The sequence below is a fragment of the Heterocephalus glaber genome, unplaced genomic scaffold (genome assembly GCF_053883595.1).
Source record: "Heterocephalus glaber isolate CG9 unplaced genomic scaffold, H.glaber_assembly_v1.0 deba00001550, whole genome shotgun sequence".
NCBI lineage: Eukaryota > Metazoa > Chordata > Mammalia > Rodentia > Bathyergidae > Heterocephalus > Heterocephalus glaber.
The window spans coordinates 19,318,835-19,333,990 of NW_028258343.1; the positions used below are offsets into that span (position 1 = coordinate 19,318,835).

Consider the following 15,156-nt stretch of genomic DNA (forward strand, 5'->3'; position numbering starts at 1 on the left):
GCACAAGCATTAGGTGCTAAATAGGAGCTTACATACGAAAATTATTTTAGACAAAAAAAAAAATCCCATCCACTATGTAGAACAATCACCAAAGCAGCTGCTCTACCCAAATGTGGCCTTCAGACCTTGGGAATGCAGCAGGCAGGACCTGAGAACTTCCTAGAAATGCAGATCCCCAGGCCACACCCCACACTGAGTCAGGAACGGAGGGCGAGGAGCAGTGATCTGTGTTTTCACCAGCCCTGTGGTTATTCTACAGTGTGCTAAAATCTGAGAAACTACTCCTTTAAAATACGTAATTTAATATGCTTATATGCATGGAAGTATACAAATTATTGGTAAGATGTCTATTGGCCCATGCTTCAGTACATGTTGGGTGTACAATGCATACAATGTATAATATACATTACAGGTGACCTTTTCATGCAAGATGTCTTTCACTAGACCAACCCAAAGACTTAGCAGTACAAGACAGCCTCTTTTCTTCTATGGTCCAGTTTAAATTCAGAATTGAAAATCTGAAGTCTAGTTCACTCGACTTTTTCACTGAAGTTGCATTAATTTGGTATTAAAAGTGGACCAACATAATAATGCTTTAGAAGACACACAAATCAAAGTATCCATAGGCTGACACAAAGTATCCATGAGTCGAACACATCCTACAGGAAATATGCTCCTCCGAATTTATAAATCACATGCTGGACGGGTATCTATAGCACGTATGGGACAGGAACTATGTGCCCTCAATACATGACTCCCACTGTTATATTTATGCTCACACTGTCTATGGCCCCAAGACTCCCAATCTCAGATACATTCAGTATTTCTTACCGATTACAACTGCTATGGCCCCTAGTGCTAATCCCAAAACCAGGATTAGAGGTGCAATGAACAATTTTCCAGCTGGAAAACAGAAGAAAAAATGAAGAGTCTCCAAACAAATTTATGAAACATAACAGCAACACTTTTAAAAACCATACCAAATGTTACTTTTTAATAAGATCGATTACAATTAAGGCCACATTTCTCTAAGAAATATATCGAATGCAGGACAGATACACACGCGTAAATTCATCATGGGGCTTCACCTAAGGAACAATCAATCACTGAAGGTGTGGGGATCTGTGTTGTAAAGCACTGATTCTTTATAACTAAAACATATTCCAAAGTGACTGGCTCAATTTATTCTACCAAGACCAATCGTTTTTGTGCTTTTCTCTTAGATTTCTTTCCAATTTTTGAGATGTTGAAAGATTATGAAAGGACTAATACATATGCGTTGGTAGGGATAAAACCTGGTTAGCTCACCGAGTGGAAAGCTAGGTATCTGTTTATGTTTGCGTATTTCTGAGTGTGTGTGTGTGTGTGAGAGAGTGTGTGTAAGGGCTGTTTGTGAGTCTACGTTCCTGAAGAAAAGAGGGTAAAAAGTCAACCCCCAAAAGTGATTACACTTGGGTAACTAAACATGGGTATCTATGGACTGGGTGCTTCTGATACTCATTCCCTTCACTGCTCACTGTTATTATGATTAATACATTAGAAAAATACACACAATAACACCAACTATTTGGGTATGGCGGAACTCCACTAGGACTCTGAAACATATGTGGTGCTATTGTCTTTTTCTTTTTGGTCTCTCTGGACTGGGTTCCATGTCGTGTGGTAGGTACTGCAGGTACTTCACGAATGAAATGAGGTTGGATATAAAACATGCTCCTCGATGCCGCCCCACAAAAATCAATGAGACACTGTTCTACTTATCAAGTAGTTAGTTTACAATCAGGGCTTCAGAAATTTAAAATGACTTCAAATTTCTGCAATGTAATTAATAATTCACTTTTCAAACAAAATCTGCTTAACAATATAAGTAGTATCTTGCTAACAACTTTTTCAATTTAAAAAAATATTTTTGTTTTTGCTTTGATTTGCGGGGGGGTCTTAGTATATTGCGCAGTCCGGTCTCAAACTGGAATTCAAGCAATCCTCCTGCCTCAAGTTCCTAGTGGCTGGGGTGACAGATGCTTGCCACTGCTCCGGGGTGAAGCTTTCAAGTTTGATCAGAGAAAGAGAGGGAGAGGGAGAGGGAGAGGGGGAGGGGGAGGGGAGTGTGTGGGGGAGACAGACAGACAGAGAGCTAGCTATTCTCCTGCTTTGGGATAAAGTTCCTAGGAGAACTCCCAGCCTATAGCAAGTGCTCAGAATCATGGACATTTCCAAGTTCTGTTATTGCAACTTCATTCCTTCTTAGAGAGGACTCCCATCGGCACGTGGGACACTCACCACAGACTGACCCTCGCACTAGTCTCCGTAAATGGGGTCTCTCTGGGAGGTAGCGATATTTGCATCCAAATATACTGAGGTTTGATGTGTGGTCTCCAAAAAACCGGAGCTGGCGGTATCTCTCCCCACACCGGTAACAAAAATTAGTGTTGCACTGGGAACAGGTCATGTGGTCACAACCTTCGGTTTTCTGGATGTGGATCTGCACCGGAGAAAGATAAGGAAAGGTTACCAAAGCTCTTAGAAAGTGAAATCTGGCAAATTTGATGGAACAACACTTGAAAATTTCACCAAAATGAAAGTCTTGTGGGCACTCCTGAGGCTGCTGATTTGCTTATAGTCGCAACCTCCAAGATTCGATCTTTACCGAATACTTTTGTGCATGCAAAGCTCAGTAACACTTCACGTACTCACGGTGGAGTTGCCTTGTGTTGGCCAACATATCAACAATGCTACCAGGGAAGGTTCATTTGTCTTTCCTGACATACACCTGGCTCAGTGGTTAGGAGACAATGTGGAATGCTGTGGAAGTGTATTTTCTGCAAGCTCTGATCGGCAAGGACGGGTGGCTTGGGAGAGTATTCCTGAAGAGAAGGGAGCATGTGGAGCTTTTGTGAGTAAGTTATCAAGGGGCAGAAACCTCTCTGAAGGGCGCACGGTAGCAGACGTACACGCATCTGCATCACCATCTCACTGCTCACTGCAGTAGGATTTGTAAGTACACTATTTACAGGACCCTGTTCTCCCTGCAGTCAAGCACCTTTCTGTTACAGCCGGGTTATCCCTAACTGAAGCTTCGCCCCTGACGCAACAAGCGCCGTACTCCTGGACGACCCTTCCTAACCCAAGGGGAGGGCACTGTCTCACGCCCAGGCCCCGTGGCCATCCCACTACTGCTCCTTGGAATGTAACCGTGTGTGCGCGCAGTCATACTGTACACAAACCGGGGCCACCTTGCACGCAGATATGCGCACGCTGTCCGGTGAATAATCAAGAAAGAGAACGTAACCTTACTTAGCACCACCGCATCACAGGAAGTCCTCTGATTCCACCGCCCCGTTCTCAGGTGGACGGAGCGGGATCGCCCACGGTCTTCCCATCTTGCTACAGAGCGGGTGCTCACCACAGGCAGCTACATCTCTACTTGTTCACATATATTTACAGCAAGTGCACCTGAGTACCTGTTCCATTATACGTAATGAAATGCATATAATGGAGTGTATATGCCATACATATGGCTGTGTATATAGATGTATTTAAACATATGAATTCTTAGAAATTTTAATCTCACACAGTAAGCTTCTATCCATAATTCTGCTTAATAACTGTGTGACAGTGAATGCTTTAATACAACTGGGAACTGCACGGTTAACCCAGAGTAACACCCTCCACAGTCTGTCTGCCTCTCGTTCATTACGCCTGGGCCAGAGTTTACAGCTCCTCATGTTTCATTTGCAATTATGCTCTTCGCCTAATGCACGGTGTAATGCTGTGAACTCTGGCAGAAATGTAGCTACAATTGCTTTTTTGAAAAGTTGGGTCAGTGATTATAGAGATGGGGTAAAATCATCCAGGAAAAAAGGAGATCTTGTGAAGAGGGAAATTTAAAAAGTTGAGAGATAAAGAAAATTACTCATTTCAAAACGAGCTTATTGTACAGGTTTCAGGTATACAAATTTTGAAGTTATTAACTCTAGATCATATGCAGCATTGCGGTTTTGTGATTAAACTGCATTAAATATTTTACTATTATTGGTACATGTTTGTAGTACATAATGACTATATTCATCGTAGAGAGTTGGTACACATAACATATCTTAATTCCTTTTACATCTCCTTAAACTCCAATTTAAAGAAACAATATGAATTTAAACAGGACTTGTGAGACTGAAATGGCAGATGCTACCCATAGCAATGGTAAAATTTTCATTCGAAAAACACACATGCACGAATCTGTTAGTCGCTCATCCTCTGTCTACCTGCCTAGCCATCTAAAGAGTCTGTGGGGATTTTGACAATTTCAGAGAAGCGACAATCAAATAGAGGGCAGCATATTGCGGGTGAGTACTTACCACTCAGATGAATGAATGAACAAGAAAAAAAGGACTGGTGAGTGGCCAGCAGGCCCATAGGAATTCAGAACTGTTAAGTGAATTGTGTTTAAAGGAGGACTTGGCCCTGGTGGCTGAGTGGCTCTTACAGTAAGCCCAGCTTGTAGGGAGTCTGAGAGCACAGCCTTCAAATTTAAGAGGCCTGTTTTAGGTCTAGCTCCTACAGCTGCTTACAACAAAGTCATTTCCCTTCTCCCCAGTGACAATTTCAATGACGCTCCTTTCCATGCAGTGTAAAACAACAGTCTGGAGCATGGCCAGCACACACGGAGTCAGATTGATATACAGTCAGTTTGGATCTTCCCTTCTCCCTTCTCCACTTACAAATTACCTCTGGGTAATGCAACTGCAACCCCTTCCTTGCCAGGTGGTCCTCTTTCTCCCTTTTTTGGGCTGGTGTGGACCAGGCAGCACCTCTCAGATAGGTAAGAAGGAGCCTGTGGCCAAAGGCATCTGAGCCTCTGCTCCAGGCTTACTAACAAATCATGATGTAGGCTCACGTGCTCATAGATGGGGCTTTTCAGAGATGGTTGGATCTAGGGTGTGTGATACTGAGATTAAGGGTGTGGTACTAAAGTAGTCCACTGATCGGAATTAGCATAGTCCTAGGTGTGGATAATGGGAAGGACCACCCCAGGTATAGGTGGCACCACCCAAAAGGATTGTACCCCGGATGGGACAAGCTGGAAATGGGAGACTTGGATCCCCTGCTGCTGCTGCTTGGGTGCCTTCTGCCCACCACACCATGAACTGTTTCTGCTCTGTGATGCCCCTCGGCCATGCTGGCCTGTCTTGGAACCAGCTGACTACAGACTGAAACCTCTACTGTGAGCTGAAATAAACCTTTCCTCCTTTATCTTGCGGGTATCAGGTATTTTGTCCCTGTAATGAAAAAAGGAACTAAGATATGGGCAGTGAAAGCAAAATTTACACTGCGGCTACTGGCCACCTTTTCCTTTTAAAGTCATATTGATTTGTTTTCTTGAACATGGTAGTTCAGTGGCAGGGGATCCAGGTTTTGTGGGGTGCATAGATGATCAAATTTAAAGAGCTCTCTTTAAAGAAAAGAATGTAAATTACAAATAAAAATTAGACACCAGGCCTCAGAAGTGGCTTGTGCAGGTGAGGGTCTCCGCCATTCAAGTCCTTTGGCTGCCTGGTAAACTGGGCCCACTCCAGCTCCTCCTGCGCTGTTCATCAGTTACCCAGCACATCAGCAGGAGATAGTGTCAAGGAGCAACAGAGGCCAAAGGCCCAGTGGAACCCTGGGCCATTTCAGATCCTTCTTTATAGTACATGGCCACTAGGAGACCACACATCTGCAGACGACACTGACTCCCAACACACCAAGTGCTCCACTTCTGAGTATGCACTGTATTTGATTGTAAAATGTGGGCAATGCCCTTTATCAAATTCTCTGGTAATACAGAAGTGGCTTCAGTGATCTGGAGAGGGACGAGGACGAATGTTTCTGCGGAGCCCACTGCATGCCAGACATGCACATAGATCAGCACTCAGGCCTTGCCAGTGCACCAGGACACTGGCATTTTAAAACCTCTTAAAAATTCAATGTTAATACATGTAGGTATTAATAAAGAAAATATAAAAAAGCCCTCTTCTATAAAAGCTTCTCATAATAAAATAATTAGTGAATAACAATAGCTAACATAGCCTGAAGGCACCATAACCTGAACACAAAGGACAAAATGTCCCTATCCACAATCGGAGAGGAAGAACAGGACAAAGGCAGAGATCAGCATCTCACTCAGGACGAGCTCAGGTGAGCAGTCTGCTTGCGCAGTGATCCCGGAAAGCAGAGAGTGAGCTCTGAGTTATGTCTGGTATTACGCTAAGAGCGTCTTACAGTGAGGTCAAAGGCGAAGCCAGGGGAGGACCAACTGCACGGTGTCTACATGAGCCAGCTGGACGGGGCGCAGTGAGCACACCTGCCCGTCTCTGCCTCTTTGGGAAAACTCATCTCTTTCCTCCTGGCATCAAAATTCTTCTGATAGGAAGACTGCTCCTGTAAGTTAAATCTGTGACTGACACTGTAGTGCATTTGTCTTAAAATTTCACATACAGTTTTAATTGTCACTTTGTATCAGATTGTAATACTGCTTCATTTGGTCCTGAAATCTCTATGTGGTCTGTTTATTATTTATTTCAGTACCAAAGTCTCTAGCTTCTATCTCCCCCTAGCAGTCTTTCCTTATTAGTAATACAAAATTCTGAACACAGCCGGCAGCTGAACTACTGTTGACCAAGTTAACATTTCTGCACAGGAACTGGAATTGGAAGTGCTGACTGCAGGGTCATATGGTTCTATAGATTAATTTGAATATTTTATACCCGTAAAGGCATGGAAATTGTGTTACAATTTACCGACCTCAGGTGCACATGGTTACTTTCATACTACTGTTAGCATCTCTTGATTACATATAAGTATTTTATTGTTTGATACAGAGGAATGAACTGGCCACACAAGTTAACTTCTCACATTCGCTCAGCAATTTTCACTTCTGAATCCTTAACACTTGGGAGATAGCAAGATTCCCAAGCTAAATGAAGCCGAGTGTATCTTTAAACCTGGATGATGCCATCTGTTTGTTTTAAAAACATATAAATCCTTAAAACACAGGTTAAAATTATGTTTACATAAAGTCCATCCCCTGCCCCATGGAGTTGTTTTTTATTTTCTGCTACTGCTTCAAAACATTCATCAGTTTAGCTCTGCCGAAAACTTAATCTCCCAAGTGGCTATAGTTAACATTAAAATTCTGTTTTTCCTTAAGAGATGGGGACAGACTAGGACAGACTGGGTATTCCTAACTCATTAAATAAACAGACGACGCATAAATCACAAATGTCGTTTGCTTTGTCATTACTTAGTTTCTTCTCCTCATCTACAACAAATACGGTTGGCTATTTGAGAAATCAGATATTTATGCACCAAATGTTGCCTATCCTTCTCTACACTTAAAAGCATGGCATAAAATATGAATATGCCACATATTTCTTTAGTAAGAGTCTGATTGTAAGCCTCTATTTTAATGGACAGAAATGACACAATGGACTGGTTTTGTGGCCACAATATTCTTTACAGGACAGATCAAGACCTGGAATAAGGGATTAACTATTATATATAAGTAAAAAGTAAATAAAATAGTACCATCCTTCCTCAAGTGTTTTACACTGAGTTTAATAAACTGTTCACACTGTATATAAAAACAGAAATAGAACTTGGCTTTTTAATTCATATAGGATCCACTTAATCAAAAGAATAACAATAAATGAACTGCTAGATAGTCACCCTATTTTATAATTAAGCCAATACATATATGCTCATAAGTGTTTCTCTATTTTCACCAGGAAATGAAGACTTACTTTGTAGTGTAAATAGGAAATAAGAACTAAAATAACTATTACATATTATTGTCATAAATATTTTACTGCAGGTACAATACCAAACCTTTATTAAAAATATTTTTGTGTATGTATTTTCCTCAATGGCTTTTGATATTTGAAAGGACTAATTAGAAGAACCATGAGGAAATTTATGAAAATCCCACAAATTTTGCCCAGTTCTTCACTTGGCTTGTTGCATGCAGATTCTCTGTATTTCAGGAATTGAAAAAAAACACAGATAAAGCCTTTAAAGATAAAATACTGTAACCTAGCATTCTTATCCAAGTACAAAAGAAAATGTGAGCAAAGTAAAACCTGTCCAGAAATGCTGAGTCCTCTGGTACCTTCCTGAGGTGACATCTCAGTGTAGCATTTCAATAGAGGAGTGCAAAATTCAAGAAGGCACAATGTTTCTGCACTCACAAAAACAGTCTAAGAAATCCACCCCTCTGCCCTGAAACAAAAATCAGAAAGCAATCAGTCCAGTTCAGACTAGAAAGTCAGCCCACAGAACATCCCTGAAAGTAACAGTGGAATATAGACCAACTAATAAGATTCCCGAGGAGCCATTTATTTAATAACATGATAAAAACATGGGTGTTTCTATGCTCAAGAAGGAAAAAAAGGAAAATAAGGAGCATTCTCATGAAAAACAGGATGAAAGACATACAAGTTCCATAAGAAGTCACAGCATGATTGAGGAATGATCAACGAGCTGGGGAATTTGTTCTATCAGTTGTGATCTCATAGGAAGAGTTGTGAACCTAGGGTCACACATGTTCTGGATTATGTACGTGCCCAACTGTTTTTTAAGTATTACAGTCACCTTTAGGGGAAAGACCCCCAAAGCACTATGATATTAGATCAGAATGGAAATGTTATTAAATTTGGCAATACAGAAATCTATCTGCAGCTTATAGGAGGAAACAGAGTCAAAGAGAATGCAGGAGGCCTAATATGCCCATATACTATTAAAATCATTAGACTATGGGAGAGAAGTTTAAGTATATCATTCAGAGAATAAAAATAATGAGTATGAAACACTAGAAGAAGAAAGAAAGGGGATAAATAAGTGAAATGAACTCTCTGCAGTCACATCAGGGAGTCACAGCCAATGTCCAGGGCTGGGTGGAAAGCCAGTTATTCAGAGGTAGCCATCAGAAATAGAAGCCCAAACAAACTAGAAGCAGTTGCCTCTACTGCAGAACACTATCTTGGGCAAAATAAATAAGATACTGACTTAAAACCATTTGGTGTCTCCCACAATGATGTCAACTTTTAAAACCAACCCTCATAGCTTTGTCTCCAATGTTTACATTTATTATTTCAGAGAATTCCATGTACATTTCAAGTTAATTCTTAGGAATAATTTATGGCAGCAGAAAGTCCTTGAAGCAGTGTGAAGGACTCTCCGATTCCCAGTCCCCTGGGCAGAGGTGCACTACAAATCAGGCCCTAGTTCTATTCCTTCTTCTTCCCCGTATTTCCCGTCCCCAAGTGCTCAGGAATCTTCCACGCCGGTGTCCCCACCTCCACGCTCAGCCTTGTGCCTTCCTCATGTGACTGGAGACCTCCATCCTAACAAGTAAGTCCTCTAATTCCACAGGCTCCTCGCCCAATGGTCCCCTCACCCTTTCATCTTCACCGAACTTCTTAAGATAGTACATAGTCATTGTTCTTATGTCTCAACCCTTCCTCACCTGACTGCGATCCCAGGTTCAGTAAACAACCAGGTGCCTTTCATTCACTCAAAAATAATTATTCATCGTGGATAAAATCTTCCATGGCCCCTGCCCTTAATGAGCTTAGAGCCTGCGGTGCAGGAGCATCCATGAACTATACGAACAAATGCACGCGCCCGAGCCACAGCAGATGCCAGGAGGAAAGTCGGAGGTGTAAAAAGCGCACTTCACTGAGGAGCTTCGTCTAGTGCAAGTGTGAGAAGAGGCTCCCTAAGGAAGTGACAGCCAGGCTGCAAAATGAAGGACAAGCAGCTCTTTCTCAGTTCCAGGGAGTCAGAGGAGAGAGAGCATGCCTCTGAGAAGAGCAGCACCTTCATAGCTGTCTGTGAATAAAGACACACCATGAACGGCCCTGTTGCCGCATTTCTCACTGTGTCTTTTTTTCTTTCCTCCTCTTTATAGATTTTGTATTAGTTTGTGCTTGCAGTACAGAGCGTCCATGCTCCGTGAGTGGAGCTGGTGCACATGCATAACACATCTTCATTCTTTTGTCATCTCTTCCCTGCACCTCTTGATCCCTTCCCCTTTGAGGAAGATCTATCTCTGTACTTCCTGTTATTTATCTTTTACTTTGCTCTTTATTTATAATTTAGGTTTCTTATATAAGAGAAACCGTGGGACATTTAAGCTTGAGTGTCTGATTTATTTCACTTAACCATCACTCTACACTTTAAAACTCTAAGGCCTGTACTCCTCTGCTCGAATCCTCTGCCTCCCACCTACAAAATCCACAAGAGCCCAGATTACGTGCATCTTTTCGTTATTTTATTACAGGGCCCTGCACAGGTCCTAACACAGCATATTCTCAACACTTATTAAAAGAAAGGAGAATTATCCAAGAACCGGTCACTGCCAAATCCAACGAACATGTTCTCAATTTTCATCTCATGCATCTCCTGGTGTCATTAACAAGTCGGTCTCTGTCTCCTCCTCCACCTCCGGTGGACCCTTGCTCACATCTTCTGTCCAGGCTCTGCTCTCACCTCACTTAGGTTTCCATCCCTTCACCACCCCTTAATCCCCTGGTCCCAGGACCTGGCACATGCCCTTTGGACAACCCCTTTCCTCTAGGAGGTGTCATCTCTGTGTCTCCACTGCGACCTGGGTCCTGAGCTGCAGAGATGGCGATGTGCTTTACAGCCACCTCACAGCCGAGTAAGCAAAGTCAGAGTCACCATCATCCCACTGTCCTCTACCCCAACAACAAAATAAAACTCGCTCTGCCTCCATTATCTGCCTCAGTTTACAGCGCCTCCCCATTCATCCACCTAAGTATCTGCTGCTGATCCTCTCCTAACTTCCCACATCCAGCCGATCATCCAGCCTGGGCGGTTCCCGCTTCATGATGTCAATCCAGTCCTTGTCTCCATCCCTGCCAATTATCCTAGCTTTCACTCTCACGATTTTTCTAGATTATTTACAACTCCCTCCTTAAAATCAACAGCAACCAATCTAGGATATCCAGTTGATACCATCAGTCTCCTGCTTATAGTTCTTTGGGGGCCCCTGGAGTCTAAGGAGAAAACCTAAGTTTCTTAATGTTGCATAAAAGGTCAGGTTGCTGTTGGCTTGTTTTTCACCAGCTCCGTTTTTCACCACTTCCGGGGGCCTTAAGCTCAGGGAACCACAAACTGCTTGTATCTCCCATGACCGCCACCCTTCCTGGCTGTTTGCTCTGTGCCTTAGGCTAACACGCCCTCTCCTGGACATCCTTCATCACACCAGAAACCTCCCCATAGTCCTCAGCAACTTCCCCCAGTTCCCAAAAGATGTCCTTTCACCACGAACCCGCTTACAAGACTCTGCAAAAACATAAAGAGGAATGAAGAGAACGGAAATGCATTTATTTAGCAATTATGTATGTAGTGCTCAAAGCTCAGCAACTGCTCTAAATTTTAGAGGTGACTCAGAACAAAGTCAATCAAACTCTCTGTTCTTCTGTCCGTAAAATACATACGTTATTTTAAATATGGCACTATGAGTAGATGACATGGTAAAGGCTTTCTTTTGTCTCTGCATTGCCTCCTGAGGTATGGGAGCATGGTTTGAGATTACAGATCAGGTGGCCAAGGACAGCCTCATGGAGAAACTGCGTATTATTCAAAGGCTGCAGGCAGTGAGACTGGGGCCATGAAGGTATCCAGGGAAACAACATGGCAGAGACCCTGAGTCGGCTCCATGCCTTTGTCTGACGCACAGCCAGGAGTGCAGTGTGGTGTAGCAGGGTGAAGGGAGGAGGTGTGGCCACAGGACACTTGGGGTGGAGGCAGCCAGGCTGTGACAGGCTGTAGGGTTGCTGTAAGGGCTGGCTTCGTTCCGAGCAGGGCAGAACACGATATGCCCTATGCTGAGTGGCTTCCCTCTGGCTGCTGGGTTCAGAACACTGTGAAGGGAGGGAAACCAGCCAGGAGTCGATTGGAAAAATCCTGGAGAAGAGACAATGATCTCTCACCAGCTTACTGGTGGAGGGAGTGCGGAGATGCGGTCAGAATCTGAAAAAAACCCATTGGTACAAACTACAAAACCTGGCGAGAGGTGGGGTATGCAACACAGAGCGTGCAGGGGCACAGAGTCCCTGGCCCAACAGACGAAGATTGGAGTTGCTATTTATCGAGAGGGGGCCACAGGAGAGCTACCTTGTGGAGAGTTCTTACTGCACTGGGCTCTGTTAGAGCTGAGTGAAGATGCAGAGGAGATATCTGGACCTGCACCGGGCTCACAGCTCCCTAGACCTTCACAATCTGCCAACCGAGTGCTGCCTCCGGCTTGAGCTGTGCCCTGCTCTGACCTGGGAGCAATGGCGGTGGAACCCAAGGCCCGCCATGCAAAGCTTGCTTCCTGCCACTGAGCTGCCCCCCTAGCCTGTTCTGAATTCTAAGTTGAATTTGCTATAGAAAGAAACAGCAACTCTTAAAAACTTCTGGACGTGAGGATTAATGAATTTTTTCGATCCTTTAGCAGAACTGGCCCCAGTGTTTCATGTGAAAAACGGGCCTCTGCTTGACTCCAGCGAGTCCCTGGCTACACGGTGCACGGGCCTCATCCCTCTCAGAAACCCTCATCTTATGTGAGAGACTCTCGACTGGCCACCCATGCCCATCAAGATGCTGCAGGGTTGTCTGGTTTCATCTGGTCAGGGGAAGTGTCTGTCACAAAGCTGGGGCGGCTGGCGTTCCGGATGACATGCGTTGGCTGGGATCTCTACACAGCCGTCGGGCTCTCCCTGTAACACTTTCAAACGCACTGGACGTTTATCCAGGTGAAGACCTGTTTAAACACCTGAACTCAGACCCTAACTTCATTTTCCATACAAACACAAAATGATGTCTGCGTGGTTTTCCAGGCTTTTAGTTTTATGACCAATGTGTAAATTGAGGAAGGACTGTTTGTAGTTAAGACTCTAACTACATTTTACACATAAGCCCAAAATATATGCATGGTTTTAATGAACATTGAATTTTCTTGAATTATAACTACAAACAGACATACATACTGGTATGCATTTACATAGATACACACATACATGGTATATATGAACAAATGTCTTCATTTAAAATGTTAAATATAAAGGATGGATACTGATAATACTTTAAATATAAAGGACAGACATTGATAGTATTTGAAATGCACTTCAGGGCTTCTTAAATTCAAACATGTACAAATCTGGCTGCTTTGTTATTCCTTTTGATATCATAGTACCTAAGTATTTACATGTTGAATATTTATCATTACAATAAAATATTTTCACTTATTTCTATTTTATTATAAACTTGGAAAACTAATTTATTTCTAAAAATAAAACAGCAGATATTCACATTATATATTTGATTTCATGGTAGTGAGTATTAATTTTGTCATAAAAATAGGTAGGGCACTGTCTGCAGCTCGGTCTACATCTAGGAAGTATTTGCTGTCGTACAATCAGGCTCTTCTTCCAGCTAAGGCTTAGACCTCGGCACACCAGGGAAAGAGGCAGCGATACAGGCGGCTCCAAATGTCATGATTTCATGCCATGTGGATACTGAGGGGCGCTGAGGGAAAGGTGTTTTATTTCCTGAAAAGGCACTGTTTGGAAGCAGCCGTCAGTCTTCGAGTGCACTTCTGCAGCAGTACATTAAGTACTACAGTCTGCAGAATAGCTATGGGCCCAACAGCAGTGCCCCAGCTTTTCCCTCTGGCAAGCACAGGCTCCACAGCTGTACTTCAGACGAGAGACCACAGACGTAGTGTTCCTGCTAATCTTATATGAAGAGAGAACAACTAATCACTCACTGAATCGGGACATTCTTGCCGGCAGTGTACGTATTACAGGGTTTAAGAGCATAAAGCATCTGCAGGGAGCGATCATGACAAGTAAGTGTCTTTAATTGCAAATTCACCATGAATTCTGGACGAATGGCATTTACTTTCTTTTGCCTACCTTCTATTTGTTACCTAGCCCCCGCCACTGGTTATCGGTCTTTAAATGGTGGTGATTGCCCCTCCTTACAACTTTCTTTTGTGAATTAAGTGAGACAGGTGCAGCTTCCACACTGCTGAGACTCGTCTTCTTACTGTGCAACCGCTCAGACTTTATCCCAAGAAAATGATTACGAATGGCACAGTGGAAATCTGCATCTCAGAGTCACACCTGGGGCTCTGACGGGGCAAGAATGTACACACAGCACCAACAGGGACTGACCTAGTAAACATCAGTGTGGGTGGACAGTGTCAGGGTTATTATTGTGTGGACACCACTAAAAAAGAGCCCTGGACATAGGTATTTTCTCTCAACATAATAAAGATGGCACCACTGAGCTACATCCCCAGGCTGGCATTTCTTTTAAAAACAGAAAAGCAACTGCTCTGTCACTACAATAAGGAAAGCGTTGGCACTAGAATCAAACAAACGACTTAACTGCCCATTAATTAAAAATCACACACCAGGCCGGGGATTTAGCTCAGTGGCACTGCACCTGCCTTGCAAGCACAAGGTCCCAAGTTGGATCCCTGGTACCAAAAAAAAAAAAAAAAAGCACATATGTCTATACTACCCTAAGGAAATGTGTAATTTCCCAGTTAATTGCTTTTACTCAATACTGCGTGAAATGCCTGGAACAGGAACACGAGTTCATCTATGCAAGAGCAAGTCAGGGTGCCAGGCGACAGCTCATTGAGTCAACAAACCGGCCACATTTCTATCATAAATGTTTACATGAATATTTCTTTAACATTTAAAGAAGAAGATAACTTGGAGGAGGGTGTCTGATGAATTCCATTTTAAGTTCCAAATTTTAAAAAAAAAGCAAACCATTTCGAGAAATATTAACCCCAACTTTGCTTTAGTTAGCTGTTTTCTGAGCAACTGTTAACCTTTACCCAAGGAAGAAAACCAAAAACCAAACACCAAAAACAGACAAGCAAACAAACAAAACAGAACAAACCCGAAACCAGCCAAGTCCCTGAAGGCCGTAGATACAGTGTTGTTTTCTATCTGGTGCTCAGCTCCAGAAAGCAGTGATGTTATAGCCGTCCTGTTTCCTGTCAGATTCCATTGATTTTTAATCATTAACTATGTCAAACATTTTTTAAAAAGTATAGATATCAATGTAACAGCCACACAGAGTCAGTACCTACAT

General features: G+C 42.9%; 1 protein-coding gene across 1 annotated transcript in view; it reads right to left on the minus strand.

Annotated features, from left to right (window-relative positions):
• Nucleotides 1-15,156, minus strand: part of Rnf217 (ring finger protein 217) — a 109,055-nt gene that overhangs the window by 9,685 nt on the left and 84,214 nt on the right. Inside the window, exons 4-5 of the mRNA XM_087190158.1 lie at nucleotides 2,281-2,482; nucleotides 832-903 (exon numbers count right to left, since the gene is read on the minus strand). Coding sequence (XP_087046284.1) covers nucleotides 832-903; nucleotides 2,281-2,482 — 274 coding nt within the window. The remainder of the gene's footprint in view (nucleotides 1-831; nucleotides 904-2,280; nucleotides 2,483-15,156) is intronic.